General features: G+C 41.4%; 1 protein-coding gene and 1 pseudogene across 1 annotated transcript; both read left to right on the top strand.

Moving 5' to 3' along the window:
• Window positions 1-2,778: 2,778 nt before the first annotated feature.
• On the top strand, window positions 2,779-3,721 carry LOC108635332 (olfactory receptor 1009-like). The gene is given in 2 exon segments (XM_018045518.1): window positions 2,779-3,602; window positions 3,604-3,721. Coding segments are annotated over 2 exon segments (942 nt in total).
• Window positions 3,722-11,743: 8,022 nt separating this feature from the next.
• On the top strand, window positions 11,744-16,572 carry LOC108635333 (annotated as a pseudogene).
• Window positions 16,573-16,852: the final 280 nt, after the last annotated feature.

Consider the following 16,852-nt stretch of genomic DNA (forward strand, 5'->3'; position numbering starts at 1 on the left):
TACCTGTGGTGGATTCATGTTGATGTATGGCAAAACCAATACAATATTGTAAAGTAATTAACCTCCAATTAAAATAAATAAATTTATATTTTAAAAAACTGTATTTAAATTTCAATTAAAAAATAAAGAACAACAAAAAATGCATTTAATTTTAGTTCAGTAACTTTGAAGGATAAAAGTAGTTAGTAATATCCTAGAATTTTTGTTTTACGTATTTTTTGTTATGCTTTCTGCCAGTTTTCGTGACTATGTTGGTTAATTACACTGCAGTATATGTTAGAACTGGACATAGAGCAACAGACTGGTTCTAAATAGGAAAAGGAGTATGTCAAAGCTGTATATTGTCAACCTGCTTATTTAACTTCTATGCACAGTACATCATGAGAAACGCTGGGCTGGAAGAAGCACAATATCAATAACCTCAGATATGCAGATGACACCACCCATATGGCAGAAAGTGAAGAGGAGCTAAAAAGCCTCTTGATGAAAGTGAAAGAGGAGAGTGATAAAGTTGGCTTAAAGCTCAACATTCAGAAAACGAAGATCATGGCATCTGGTCCCATCACTTCATGGGAAATAGATGGGGAAACAGTGGAAACAGTGCCAGACTTTATTTTGAGGGGCTCCATAATCACTGCAGATGGTGATTGTAGCCATGAAATTAAAAGATGCTTACTCCATGGAAGGAAAGTTATGACCAACCTAGACAGCATATTCAAAAGCAGAGACATTACTTTGCCAACAAAGGTCTTGTCAAGGCTATGGTTTTTCCTGTGGTCATGTATGGATATGAAGGTTGGATTGTGAGGAAAGCTGAGCACCAAAGAATTGATGCTTTTGCACTGTGGTGTTGGAGAAGACTCTTGAAAGTCCCTTGGACTGCAAGGAGATCCAACCAGTCCATTCTGAAGGAGATCAGTCCTGGGTGTTCTTTGGAAGGAATGATGTTAAAGCTGAAACTCCAGTACTTTGGCCACTTCATGCGAAGAGTTGACTCATTGGAAAAGACTCTGATGCTGGGAGGGATTGGGGGCAGGAGAAGAAGGGGACCACAGAGGATGAGATGGCTGGATGGCATCACTGATTTGATGGACGTGAGTCTGAGTGAACTCTGGGAGTTGGTGATGGACAGGGAGGCCTGGCATGCTGCAATTCATGGGGTCGCAAAGAGTTGGACACGACTGAGCGACTGAACTGAATTGACTGATACTAAGGAGAGAAAAGATTTGAAAAAATGGTATTGGATCCATTGAATGTCTGCATGGGAAAAAAGTGGTCATTTACCCTTACCTCACAACACATACTAAGGTCATCTCAAGATGATTTGGAAATCAAGATGTGAAAGGCAAGGAATTAAAACATTTAGAAAAAATATGGGACAGGATCTCTGTGATATGTGGTTACAAATGTAAAAAAAAGCTACAAAAATACTAAACATAAAGGAAAATATTGATTCTCTAAACCATATTAAAATTGAGACCATAGGCTTGCCTTTAAGAGCATAAACATGTAAGACACACCAAGGAAAGATGTATTTACAGTGAATATAGCTGGTATACCTGAAATCCATGAATAATAATTATTTATATATATATATTTAACAAATCAGGGAATCTGGTGAAAAAATGTGGGCAAACACTTGAGTAACCAACCACTGGTTATGTAAATGTCCTGTAAAGATTGCAAAGTTGCTCAATCTCACTAGAAACCGGCAAAACGATTGGTAAAGCTCCAGTGCAGCATTAGATTTGCCTTTGTCAGTGAAACATCTCTCAATTTCTCATGGAAAACCCTGTATAAATATAATAGAGATTCTTCACACATTTTGATTCTCAGTGATTTTTTTTTGTCCGTATTGGAAAAAGACACTAACTAAAATGATAACAATGTCAAATAAGGTATCCTGTGGAAAATTCTCTACTATAATGAACTTTAGATAAACAGTTCCAGAAATTGAGTCATCATTACACTGAAGTTTACTCTGTAAATAGCTAAAGAAGGAGGTAAGAAAAGGAGTCAAAAACAGAAAACAAATATTTTGATCCCAGAGGATTTTTAAAAGCATTTAGAGGCAGCAAGAACATTTTAATTTCCTCTCCTCTTAATAAAATTCCCAAGGTATGGCATACTTTAGGGAAACAAATTCTCCCAGAACAAAAAATGATGTAACTACTTCTGAAAACGTTAATTCATGTGGAAAAAAAAATTTTTTTTCAGAGTGATCTTCCTACTTCCTTGGAGGAAAAACTAAGAATACAACCAAGTGACTGCTAGACAGTCGGACTTCCTCTCTATGCAAAGGCACAGGTCTGGGTGGGACGATGAAATGCATGCTGAAAAAAGAGCACAGTTTGTACTCCAGTATTAATTCTCTAAAGAAGAAAGGAACTCACTGACATGTAAGTTTAACTCACTGTTTAAACCTATTTCTGCTTCTCTATTTATCTTCGAATGTTCAAGATGAGTTAAATGGATTTATGGGAAAATAAGACTGACCAACATTTAAAATATTTTATAGGTTTTCTAATGTCGAACAAACTCTTAGTTAAACCCGAATTTTCTCTCTAAAGCATTTAAGCCGTATTGCTCTTTAGAACTGTATTTGATTTGCTGGCGTTTTATTCTAGCTTTTTTATGCCAACGTTCCTAAACTGAAAACCTGCAATTTCTTTTCATATGGATAATGTTATGCTTTTAAGGAATTTAAAGCTTTGTGCACTATCAATTTCTAGTTTTTTTTTTTTTTCTTCCCCCTCACTCTAGTGACTGAACTAACCAATGGCTGGTGAAAACTATACCAGGGTCACGGAGTTTATTTTCACAGGCTTAAAGTGCCATCGGCATGCGCAAGGCTTCCTCTTCTTGCTCCTCCTTCTTTTTCACCTTGTTACCACGGCGGGAAACCTGGGCATGGTTACCCTCATCCGGATGGATTCCCGCCTGCACACACCGATGTGCTTCTTTCTCAGTCACCTGTCCTTTGTGGATGTCTGCCTTTCATCCGTGGTTGGCCCCAAGATGCTCAGAGACTTCTTCGCTGAAAGGAAAGCCATTTCTTTCCTGGGCTGCGCCTTGCAGCAGTGGTTCTTTGGGTTCTTTGTGGCCATCGAGTGCCTTCTCGTGGCATCCATGGCTTATGACCGCTACGTGGCCATCTGTAACCCACTGCTGTAGTCAGTTGTCACGTCCCACAGGCTCTGCATACAGCTGGTGGTCGGACCCTGCGCTGTTGGATTTCTGAACACCATGACCCACACAACAGCTGCTTTTCGACTTCCCTTTTGTGGTTCCAACATTATCAATCACTTCTTCTGTGACATGTGCCCGCTTCTCTCTCTGGTATGTGCTGACATGCGGATCAATAAATTGCTAGTTTTCATCGTGGCTGGATCTGTACTTGTCGTCAGCAGCCTGACTATATTAATCTCCTATTTTTACATTCTCATCTCTATCCTGAGCATCCGCTCTGCTCATGGGAGGCACAGGGCCTTTTCCACCTGCTCTTCCCATCTCACAGCTGTCTCCGTCTTGTATGGGACTCTCTTCTTTATCTACGTGAGGCCAGGTGCAGTTTTTTCTCTGGATCTCAATAAAGTGGTGGCAGTTCTACACAGCAGTGATTCCCATGTTGAATCCTCTCATCTACAGCTTGAGAAATAAAGAAGTGAAAGCTGCTATGTGCAGGATCATCGGCAGGAGAAAGTTTTGCCTCAAAAGTTAAATTTCCATCTAAAACAGAAAATAGATTAAAAAGTAAAGCTTCCAGACATGGTTAGACTATCTGACCATCATCCAAAGATGCTAAAAAATGTGCAGAATTTGGGGGTGCTATCCTTCCGTTCTTCGACATGATTTTTATTTTAGTACCTTTTTTTAAAAGCTCCATTTCACCATGTCCCTATTAGTGATAAAAATCCCCAATCACCCAGACTCAGAGCGATTCTTTCCCCTCAAATATCTTCATTGCTGAGAATATGATGGAATCTAATAACTGTTGAGGAAACCTAGTTACTAACGCTCTCACACTAGTTGGACCAACAGAAATGTCCAGATGAGGTGAGAGTCTTTGGAGCAGCACACATTGCCCCTATCCTTACATGCAGAGGTGGAAATACCAAACAGAACACTCACTTCTCCTACATATGCCTTTACAAAGCGCATAATGCTCCACACATTATATTTAGGATCTACTATGTTTATTTTCTTAATTCTTACCTTCCAAAAATACAATATCATGATCACTGAAAATAAAAAGGAAATGCAGCTAAGCAAGTGAAGAAAAATGTCAACCGAAAAACAAAAGCAAAACAACAACAACAACAAGAACTCTTCAGTTTTCCAACTATTACGTTAGTATTAATATTCAGTTTTCCCTAGTTCTTTCAAATAAAGATAGAGATAGCTTACTACAGAAAGAAGAAATAAATTACAAAGAAGTGAATGAAAAAATGAGAAAACTTCTAAAAAATCAGGAACAATGTGCTGAGAAGCTATTGGTAACTAAAATGCAGAAAATTTATTTCTTATTGTCTTGTTAGTATTTTTCTGGCATTCTTTTCAAACTAAAAAATACAATAGAATGGAGATAAAAATTATTTCAACACCTTTCTGCTCCCCTCAGCCTCAGAGGAATCCAAAGAGGAATTATATGAATTGCAATCATTTTCATAAAATTTAAGTGCGTTTTGAAAAGTATCCATTTGGTATAAACTAAATTCTAACAACATCTATTTTTAGCCCTGATAGCTATTGGTGATTTAAAAATGTAAAATTTGTCTCTAGGCTATACAGAGATCCACATATGAGTAGGGGAAACAAAACAAAACAAAAAACAGACATGCTTGAGTAGTGTTGTAGGAAAGAAATAGGGTGTAGAATCTAACTCAAACCCCTGCCCAGATAAATATCTTGATGGGGCTGTTGGATAAGCAAATGATTTCTCAGGCAGCATTGATGAAAAGATAGGGTCACAATCCTTCTTCCTCACACCAGAAGTTGTTGTATCTGCTTTGAACATTGCAACTATACTAAGAATAGCACGTTACAGGGACTGGACTGGGCATGGAGTGACTTGGGTTCAAGGGAAGTGAGCAGACTATGGAATCAACTGGATACCAAGATGCGGAGCCAGTGTACAGGCTAGGAATAATAGCCTGCATTCAATGAAGCTGTTGTCTCTGCAGGAATGAGGCATGTGCTAAATAGTCAGAGAGACAGAAATAGTGCTAGTAGGATGCTATTAAAAGGATCAGGATGTTAGCTCAGAAATTTCCTCCATTTAATTTCGATTATTTATTTATTGTAGAAACAATTAATTAGATGGAGGCTGGGATGAACCATTTCAGATGTGTATGTGTTTGCTGCTAATAGTGTAATGAGGTGACTTTTCTTTCTCTTGATGGAAAGAAAATTATCACTGTTCTGATCTGTGCCTTAGAGCAGAGGTTCTTGGGGTTCTTGCAGATGGTAAGTCGTTCCTCTAAACATCTATGGCATCTAAATATCTTCTGGAAACCAGAGCTCTATTTATTTGCTGAGCCACACAGATGATGTGTTAACGGTGGTGGAGAGGGTTTCTGCTCTTGGTTTTGTGAACACCATTATAGCTCATGACAACTGCTGATTTCCAATTATTCTCCAGGTCATTTCTAAGACATTGCCCTACTATTTGCCATCAAATGCTCTGACACTCCATCCAACGTATTTTTACTCAAAAATATTTTTATTATGGAATGTTTATATTTATAGAATAATATAACACAATGAGATACTCTGTTCCCAATATCCAGGTTGTTACTGTTTGTGTCTGGATTTATAGGTATGGTCTAGCCACCTGTGTGGGAAAGAAAGTTAAAAGGGGGCTTCCCTGGTGGCTCAGATGGTAAAGAATCTGCCTGCAATGCAGGAGCCCCTGGTTCCAACCCTGAGTCCTGAAGATAGCCTGGGGAAAGGAATAGCAACCCACTCCAGTATTCTTGCCTGGAGAATCCCATGGACAGAGGAGCTTGCTGGGCTGCAGTCCATGTACTCTCTGTTTACCTCCTTATGGCCACTGTGAGCATTCACTCAGCTGCTGGAGGGCACAGACTTTCACCCTTGCTTTTACCTTGCGTGATCTCAGCACTGGATGAGAACTGCTTCTTTCTCTATGACTTAGTCTTCCAAGGTTTCCTGACTTTCTCTAAAGGAGCGAAGCCTTTAACACTAAGGTCTCATCAACAAAAGGAATATTTAGAAAAAAGACGATTTTTTCCCCCCTAAGACCTAAATTCATATCCAATACAGGATATGGGGGAAAAAAGAGCTTCCATGAGAATCAAGTGAACTGGGAATGTTCCTATGATTCTATACCATTTAGCAAGGATTCTGAATGAATGGGAAAAGGAGAGGCTGCTTGATCAGAATTTATGTTCCTGTCATTTGGATACCATGATTGCTTCTCACTTTCCCAGGAAAAGAATAAAGTTCAAACCCCATGCATCAAATCCTGCTGCCAAGAGATTGCTGTTAATCTTGACTTTGAACCACAAACAAAAGTGTTATATTGCTTCAATCTTGTCTATTTGTGACCCTATGTACTGTAGCCCACCAGGCTCCTCTGTCTATGGGATTCTCCAGGCATAAATACTGGAGTGGGTTGCCAGGCCTCACTCCAGGGCATCTTCCACACCCTGGGGAAGAACCCATATCTTTTATGTCTCCTGCATTGGCAGATGGGTTCTTTACCAATAGCACCATCTGGGAAGCCCTTTGAACCACACGCAATTCCTTAAAATACCTTTATTAGATCTCTGCACCAAAGACAATTTCTGGAGCATTCCTTTGTTTTTTTTCCCTGTCCCAATCTCTAGTGAGTTTTTTCACAGTTGAATTTCTAATACTAATTTTGATGTTATAACATACTGTCACAAAACTGATCTAATTAATCTATGATTTTGGACTAGAAGACATATATGGCAACATTAAAAAAGTCACCCAGAGACGAAAAATTACGTCCAAGGTAAGAGAAACCCAAGTAAGACAGAAGATGTTGTAAGAGGGCATCAGAGGGCAAACAGACTGAAACCACAATCGCAGACAACTAGCCAATTGAAGGGTTAATAGGGTAGCAGAGATGTGCCTGCAAACGGGTCTCTCTGCTCAGGCTGAGCGTCCTTGCATACGAGGCGTTCTGCCAAAGAGTCTGGACACAGCCTTGAGTTTAATGGTCCCTTGCAAATGAGGGAGCATTCCCTTCTTGAGATAAGAAGGAGATGAGGGCTTTGGGCAGACTCTTCAGTAGACAGAGATTTCACTCTCCTTTGCTATACGATAACATGTATGCACCTGCACTGTACTGAAAAGGCTTATTCTTACAATCTGGAATTCTGCCTAAGGAGGGCTTTATAATAATAAACGGCAATTAGTTTGCCCAGTTGTTCCTCTGGCCAGAGTGGTGTCCTGTCTGTCTTTTGTATGTCTTGTATGTTCTGTGTCATTTCACTCATAGTAACCAACAGCCAATCTGATCACATGGACCACAACCTTGTCTAACTCAGTGAAACTAAGCCATGCCATGTGGGGCCATCCAAGATGGATGGGTCATGGTGGAGAGGTCTGACAGAATGTGGTCCACTGGAGAAGGGAATGGCAAACCACTTCAGTATTCATGCCTTGAAAACCCCATGAATAGTATGAAAAGACAAAAAGATAGGATACTGAAAGAGGAACTCCCCAGGTCGGTAGGTGCCCAATATGCTACTGGAGATCAGTGGAGAAATAACTTCAGAAAGAATGAAGGGATGGAGCCAAAGCAAAAACAATGCCCAGTTGTGGATGTGACTGGTGATAGAAGCAAGGTCTGATGCTGTAAAGAGCCATATTGCATAGGAACCTGGAATGTCAGGTCCATGAATCAAGGCAAATTGGAAGTGGTCAAACAGGAGATGGCAAGACAGAACGTTGACATTCTAGGAATCAGTGAACTAAAATGGACTGGAACGGGTGAATTTAACTCAGATGACCATTATGTCTACTCATGCGGGCAGGAATCCCTTAGAAGAAATGGAGTAGCCATCATAGTCAACAAAAGAGTCCGAAATGCAGTACTTGAATGTGATCTCAAAAATGACAGAATGATCTCTGTTTGTTTCCAAGGCAAACCATTCAATATCATGGTAATCCAAGTCTATGCCCTGACTAGTAACACTGAAGAAGCTGAAGTTGAATGGTTGTATGAAGACCTACCAGACCTTTTAGAACTAACACCCAAAAAAGATGTCCTTTTCATTATAGGGGGCTGGAATGCAAAAGTAGGAAGTCAAGAAACACCTGGAGTAACAGGCAAATTTGGCCTTGGAGTAGAGAATGAAGCAGGACAAAGGCTAATAGAGTTTTGCCAAGAGAACACACTGGTCATAGCAAACACCCTCTTCCAACAACACAAGAGAAGACTCTACACATGGACATCACCAGATGGTCAACACTGAAATCAGAGTGATTATATTCTTTGCAGCCAAAGATGGAGAAGCTCTATACAGTCAGCAAAAACAAGACCAGGAGCTCATTGTGGCTCAGATCATGAGCTCCTTCTTGCCAAATTCAGAATTAAATTGAAGAAAGTAGGGAAAACCACTAGACCATTCAGGTATGACCTAAATCAAATCCCTTATGACTATACAGTGGAAATGAGAAATAGATTTAAGGGACTAGATCTGATAGACAGAGTGGCTGATGAATATGGACAGAGGTTCATGACATTGTACAGGAGAAGGGAGCAAGACTATCTCCATGGAAAAGAAATGCAAAAAAGCAAAATGGCTGTCTGGGAAGGCCTTACAAATAGGTGTGAAAAGAAGAGAAGTGAAAAGCAAAGGAGAAAAGGAAAGATATACCCATTTGAATGCTGAGTTCCAAAGAATAGCAAGGAGAGATAAGAAAGCCTTCCTCAGTGATCAGTTGAAAGAAATACAGGAAAAGAACAGAATGGGAAAGACTAGAGATCTCTTCAAGAAGATTAGAGGGACCAAAGGAACATTTAATGCAAAGATGGGCTCAGTAAAGGACAGAAATTGTATGGACCTAACAGAAGCAGAAGATATTAAGAAGAGGTGGCAAGAATCCAAAAACCTACTACGCCTGAGTTATTTGGGTCCAGGTAGTTCTGGGTGAGCCTAAGGCTACAGGGACCTTCATGACTCACGTGTTCCCTAGGCCAAGTGAGATGACTCTGGGCCCCTCTGAAGCAATCTGGGAGGATAGCTACATAAGAAAAAAGCCAGGGAATTCATTCACGGTCATCCAGTGACTACTCTGAGTCTCAGCAGTAATTGATGCAAACCACAGTTCATCCTCCTCCTCTAGAAAGACTGACTCTTGCCTCTCTGGGAAGCTAAAGTGATGCTAGAAACAGTGTAGGTCTTATAGGCTTAGAATCTGTTCATCTCATGTCTGGAGACTCCATCAGGGCAAACTATACCTCATTTTATGTTTCAATCAAAGAAAGAAAGATTTATAAACAATTTAAGAAGGAGCAATTGGTCAGGAAAGAGGATGCAGTGTTTACTGTTAGTCCCTGAGCATCTGAAACATCTCTTGAAGCAGAACCCAACCTTTAGGAAGGATGAGGGGCTGCTGGCTCTTCTTCAGGTGCTTGAAAATTCCCTGAAGCACAGGGATTATCCGAGTAGACATTCTACTTTGTCAAGGCTGTGGAGGCTTTAAGTGGAGCTCATTCAAACAGTGGACCTTCCACCTGGCTGGAAGCGGCTCCCATCTGAACTCAGGGTGATGGGTCAGTGACTGCACCCTCCCCAAATCTCACTTGAACCATTTCAAAGCCAAACATAATGGGGTTGAAGTCAGATATCCTGATGCCGATGGAGAGGAGATTTGTCTGTATCCTTCACAAAAGACCCCGTCGAGTGTGACAAGTTTTGAGCCATCCTGGAGATTCCGTAAATTACTTTCTTGGACCATGGTTTTTATCACTCTTTAAAAATGGTGGGGAGTTTTCTTAAAAAATTGAGAGGATATTTCAACTTGCTTGGGTTATTATACAATTTAGTGTAAAAATCCAACAAAAAACTAATAAGAATATAAAATATTTGTGACTAAAGTTTAAAAATATATATATTTTTTGTTGCCTAAGAAGAATAATAAAAGACACTTCTGGAGCTGGTACTTAAAATCACTCTAAAATATTTGGAAAATAGAACATGAAAGAGATAAAAATCACATGTAGTTGTAGTAGTCACATAAACATATTTTCATATGTTTATTTCAGTTATTTCTTGTTTATATGTATTTGTATAGCATATGTAGAACTCAGAAATATGTCGATGTATACAATTTATTTTATGAGCTAATGGGATATTAAAAAACAAAAGTCCTTATATAATATGGTTGGTCTGTACAGAACATTTGTGTTAAAGCATTTGTTTATATTCTTCCAGTATCTTTCTGTGTATGTACATGTACTCTATGAAATGATTTCTTATGGAATATCTTTTGGAATATTCTTATGGAATATTCTTAAATCATAAATCCTAAATACTTTTAATTGGACTATTGTTATTAACTATTCTCAGTAGGAGTTTTAATTGCCAAAATAATTTATATGATTAACAAATACACTTGTGATGACTTATAATAATATGATGCTTGGTAGGCAGCATTACATGGAGCTTACATTCCACTGAGAGCAGAAAGAAAGAAAGAAAGTGAAGTCGCTCAGTTGTATCTGACTCTGTGACCCCCATGGACTGTAGCCCACCAGGCTCCTCTGTCCACAGGATTCTCCAGGCAAAAATACTGGAGTGGGCTGCCATTCCCTTCTCCAGGGGATCTTTCCAACCCAGGGATGGGACCTGTGTCTCCTGAATTGCCCGCAGACTTTTTGTCATTGAGCCACCAGGGAAGCTTCAGTGCATATAGAAAGCGTTAGTCACTCAATTGTGTCTGACTCTTTGTGACCCGTGGAGTGTAGCCCCCAGGCTCCTCTGTCCATGGAATTCTCCAGTCAAGAGTACTGAGGTGGGTAGTCATTCCCTTCTCCAGAGGAACTTCCTGACCCAGAGATTGAATCTGCATCTCCGGCATTGCAGGCAGATTCCTTACAGTCTGAGCCACCAGGGAAGCCCACTTTCTGCTGTATTGCCCCCATATTGAATATAGGGTGTGTTCAAATAAAGTGTAGGCAAGGTTCTTAGTGAAGTAAGTAGCATTGTTATAGTTCCTTTGCAAGGTGGTGTTAAACGTTGCCACGAGGTGGCACCATCAGCTTATCAATCACAATAAAAGTGTGTTCACATTTCCTTCATTATATTTTAAGGGTTTTTTTTTTTTTTTTTGGATGTGGCTCATTTTGAAAGTCTTTATTGAGTTTGTTACAATACTGCTTCTATTTTATGTTATTTTGGTTTTTTGGTCACAAAGCACAAGGGATCTTAGCTCCCTGACCAGGGATTGAACCTGCACCTCCTGCATGGGACCGGATACCACTGGATACCAGAGAAGTCCCGTCTACTAATTTAATTTAAAAAGGATTCCATAGAGTTTCCTTGTGTAGCTTCGAACTAGAGAAAATGGAGAGCCTATATCCAGTTAGAAACAAATATAAAATTATCAGAAAATAGATCTCACTGGACTGACTGAGGTTATGGAGCAGACTTTTAATTGCACTTTCCCTTAACTGTTCTTTGCCGAGATACAGTCCACTTTGGGGACAGGACAACTTCAGTAAGAACAAAGAGAAAATGACGCAATGAATTCGGGGGACTTGCAGCTAGTTGGCCAAGACTCTGTATGTGTTACAGTGGAGTCTTCCACACCTTCTTTCTGGAGGAAAGCAAAAAGCAAAATCAGATGACTATTGAAAATTTGGACCCATTCTATGTGTGAAGGTAAGGGAAGAGACGAAAGCTAAAAAGCTTGATTTGTTTTTACTTTAGTTCTTCTTGCCATCTTTAAAGAAGAGGGACCCCATTGAAACGTAAGTTAAGAACTTCTAAATCATTATCTGTTCCTTTTCCTACCTGATTTATAGCAAGTTCAGGAGAACATAAATGAAGTAAATCGAAAGCAAATTTTATATTTGACTCATGGCCACGATGGCATGATCCTTGTCTTTGATGGATGGTTGAGGAAGGTCTAAGAAGAGATAACCTAGGTAGAGAAAAGTTCAGGTTCTGCAGTTGGATCAAAATATTATAACATGAGTATAAAACGGATCAGAGATGCCTTAGCAGCAGGAACAGGGGAAAAGAAAAGCCCTGAATTCAATTCACATTCCAGTCTGAGCCATCTGGGTGATTTCCTTTCTCCTTGCTGAAAGAAGGTTATTGTGGGCTGTGGTGTTGTTATCCTAAGGGCCCTGAACCCCAGAGTGACTTGAGTTCCTCATCCTGTGTGGTCTCACCTGTTGGAACACTGTAGTCTATTCTAGGCATCAAGCCCCATCGAAACACTGAGAAATTAAAATGTCATGCAGAAGGCCTGGGCAGGGGCTTCCTTGGTTGTTTAATGGTAAAGACTCCGCCGGCCAACGCAGGAGACACGGATCTGACCTCTGACCTGGGGAGATCTAACATGCTGTGGATCAGCTTCGTGGGTGCTGCACAGCTATTGAGCCCGTGGTGGAGTCTGCACACTGCAACTGTCGCGCCTATGGGCTGCAGTCACTGAGGCCGAGCACCTCTAGAGCCTGTGCTGAAGCCTGAGCACCGCGGCTAGAGAGGAGCCTCCGCCCGCCGCACCCAGGGAAAAAGCCGCTCAGCAGTGAAGTCCCAGCACCGCCTGTATAAGCGCTTGAGCAACTCAGGTTCAAGGAGATCAGCTGACTTAACCAAGGCCATTCTCACAGTGCATGAAAAAAGAATACATAAAGGGTATAAAGTTGGGCTAATTCAGGCTCTTCTCATGGTTTCTTCCATGTACCGTTTCCATAAAGTGATGCTTAAACTCAGCATTCTAGTATCCTATGGGCTTCCCACTAATGACCATTGGCTGTAATCTCAAAAAAAGTAAAGAAGGCTTGAGCAGGTTTAGCAACAAAGATTGACGACAGGAGTTGATGAGCTTTCAGCAAAGGGCAAACGGAAGACTGAGATGAGGTGCCTGAGTGATCCTGGAGAAAGTGTAAACAGGTGGTGAGTGTGACAGGTGGACGGCTTGACGGCCCATCCTACCTTTCTCTTCAATTTCCCTAAAGTGAAGAATATCATGCAAGCTATATTATTGGGCCTCAGAGGTATAGCCTTGCTAAAGTTGAATAATAAATTTCAAAATAAAAAGTGAAGGAAAAGTGCTTAGCATAAGTGTGATGTTGAACTCCAATATTCCTGGGCAAATAAAAATTTAAAGTATGTGCAGTTTTCTGAGCACTTACACATCAACCCTCTCATTCTAAGTGAGTAGAGAGGTCAAGTTACAGGGGTTTCAGCCACATTGAATGAATGAAGCAACTCAGGTTCAAAGAGATCAGCTGACCTAACCAAGGCCATAGTTACAATGCATGAAAAAAAGAATACATAGAGGGTACAGAGTTGGGCTAATTCAGGCTCTTCTCATGGTTTCTTCTATGTACTGTTTTCATAAAGTGATGCTTAAACACAGCTTTCTAGTATCCTATGGGCTTCCCACTAATGACCATTGGCTGTAACCTCAAAAAAAATAGGAAGCCAAAATGTGTTTTGTGTACTCCTATTGCAATATACATGTTTAACCTCTTTAAGATGAAAGGATTTTTGAAGACACAGGAGACATTGTTACAGTGTGAAAAAAGAAAGATTACCGTCTGCTTTGACAGGTAATACTCGACGCCCACTTCTGCCGGTCACTAGTATAGGGAAAAGGATTAAACTTTTATTTTGCTCCTATGTAAAAGGAAATATGATGTTTAGCCTGCAGGTTTGTTAAAGACAACATGTAAGGTACAAATGCCAATAATCAGTCTGCACTTACTGGAAACTCAATAAGACTCGGTTAGATGTTTGCAGGCATTAACTCATCTAATCCTCACAGCAATTTACAAGGTAGGTATTACTATTATTACTCCTATTTCACAGGTGAAGAAAAGGAACTTTCCTAGGGTCGGAGCACTTGCAGAACATGCACTTAGGCTTAAGCTGTAATCCCGAAGTGCACAGCACATGGCCTAACACGGAGCAGCTGCTCATTCTTCTCGGCTTGTTTCATTTCACTCTCCTACATCACTTCACCAGGCGCATACCCACCTGGTGAGCTCAGGTAAACATCACTGAAGTTGGAATTGCCGGATACTTACTCTGGAATTTTCTCTGCTATTGGTTATGGGAATTTGAGTTTCTAAGCTGTGGTTTTCTCACCCATATATTGATGAATTCCTAGGGAATCTTGTAATATTATAGCTTCAAATCTGATCCTTTGCCCTGGCCTCATTTCACTTCTGTTTCCTTAGCCACAGCATGCAACTAAAAGTCATATACTCTCCTCAGTTCCATTCAGTTCAGTTGCTCAGTCGTGTCCGACTCTTTGCAACCCCATGAATCGCAGCACGCCAGGCCTCCCTGTCCATCACCAACTTCCGGAGTTCACTCAGACTCACGTCCATTGAGTCAGTGATGCCATCCAGCCATCTCATGCTCTGTCGTCCCCTTCTCCTCCTGCCCCCAATCCCTCCCAGCATCAGAGTCTTTTCCAGTGAGTCAACTCTTCGCATGAGATGGCCAAAGGACTGGAGTTTCAGCTTTAGCATCATTCCTTCCAAAGAAATCCCAGGACTGATCTCCTTCAGAATGGACTGGCTGGATCTCCTTGCAGTCCAAGGGACTCTCAAGAGTCTTCTCCAACACCACAGTTCAAACGCATCAATTCTTCAGTGCTCAGCCTTCTTCACAGTCCAACTCTCACATCCATACATGACCACTGGGAAAGCCATAGCCTTGACTAGAAGGACCTTAGTTAGCAAAGTACATCTCTGCTTTTGAATATACTATCTAGGTTGGTCATAACTTTTCTTCCAAGGAGTAAGCGTCTTTTAATTTCATGGCTGCAATCACCATCTGCAGTGATTTTGGAGCCCCCAAAAATAAAGTCTGACACTGTTTCCACCCATTTCTCCATCTATTTCCCATGAAGTGATGGGACCAGATGTCATGATCTTCGTTTTCTGAATGTTGAGCTTTAAGCCAACTTTTTCACTCTCCTCTTTCACTTTCATCAAGAGGCTCTTTAGTTCCTCTTCACTTTCTGCCTAAGGGTGGTGTCATCTGCATATCTGAGGTTTTGATATTTCTCCTGGCAATCTTGATTCCAGCTTGTGCTTCTTTCAGCCGAGCATTTCTCATGATGCATTCTGCATATAAGTTAAATAAGCGGGGTGACAATATACAGCCTTGACGTACTCCTTTTCCTATTTGGAACCAGTCTGTTGTTCCATGTCCACTTCTAACTGTTGCTTCCTGACCCTGCATATAGGTTTCTCAAGAGGCAGGTTAGGTGGTCTGGTAATCCCATCTCTTTCAGAATTTTCCACAGTTTATTGTGATCCACACAGTCAAAGCTTTGGCATGCTCTCCTAGGGGACTAGTTTATTTTTTCTGGGTTCCCTTTTTGAAGACATGCTTACCAAATTTCTCTTCTCTTCTCCAGTGGAATCCAGAGTCTGTCTCCTTCTAACGAAAGCAACACGAGGGTCACAGAGTTCATCTTCAGAGGTTTGAATTTCAGCCCTCAATTGCAGGTCTGCCTTTTCCTGCTCCTTCTGAGTTTCTACCTTATCAACCTAACAGGAAACTTGGGTACGATTGTTCTGATACAGATGGAGTCCCGCTTTCACGCCCATGTACTTTTTCCTCAGTCATTTGTCTTCCATGGACATGAGCTTCTCTTCTGTCGTGAGCCCCAAGATGCTCTCCGACTTCTTTGTGAGGCGGAAAGCCGTCTCTTTCCGGGGCTGTGCTTGGCATCAGGGGCACTTTGAGTTCTTCGTCATAGCAGAGTGTTTTCTCTGGCGTCCGTGGCCTATGGCTGCTGTGGCTACACCCGAAACCCACTGTTGTATTCCGTCGCCATGTCCCAGAGACTCTAAGTCCAGCTGGTGGTGGGTCCCTATGTCACCGGGTTCCTGAACCCCACGATGCACACGTGATGCTTTTCGCCTTCCATTCTGCAGCCCCGATGTCATCATCACTTCTTCTGTGACTTGCCCCCTCTGCTTTCCCTTGTGTGTGCTGACACCAGTCTCAACAAGTGGGTGGTTTTGTCGTGGCTGGAGCTGAGGGCGTCTACAGTGGCCTGACTGTCCTGGGCTCCTCCACTGACATCCTCATCCCCATCCTGAAGATCCGCTCTGCTGACGGGAGATGCGAAGCCTCCTCTACCTGCTCTGCACGCGGGACAGCCATGTCTATCCTGTATGGCCCTCTTCTCTTTAGTTATGTCGGCCTAGTGCCTGCGTCTCCCTGGGTTCGACAAAGTGGTGTCCGTGGTTTACACTGCAGGCATCCCATGTTGAACCCACTTACCTATTGCTTGAGGAATAAGGAGGTCAAAGATGCCATCCATAGGGCCATGTTGAAAAGGACGTTTTTTGGGCATAAAATTCTTATCTAGAAAGGAAATTGGAGGAGAAAGCTAAAATGACAGATTGCAGGGGGCGTCCTAAGATGGAGGAGGAATAGGACAGGGAGACCACTTTCTCCCTCAAAAATTCATCAAAAGAACATTTCAATGCTGAGTAAATTCCACAAAACAAATTCCACAAACAACTTCTGAATGCCGGCAGAGGACATCAGGCACCCAGCAAGCAGATCATTGGCTTCAAAAACAGGTAGGAAAAAATATAATAAGACGAAAAAAGAGACAAAGGAGGTAGGGAGGGAGCGCCGTCCGG

The sequence above is a fragment of the Capra hircus genome, unplaced genomic scaffold, assembly GCF_001704415.2.
Source record: "Capra hircus breed San Clemente unplaced genomic scaffold, ASM170441v1, whole genome shotgun sequence".
NCBI classification, from domain to species: Eukaryota; Metazoa; Chordata; class Mammalia; order Artiodactyla; family Bovidae; genus Capra; species Capra hircus.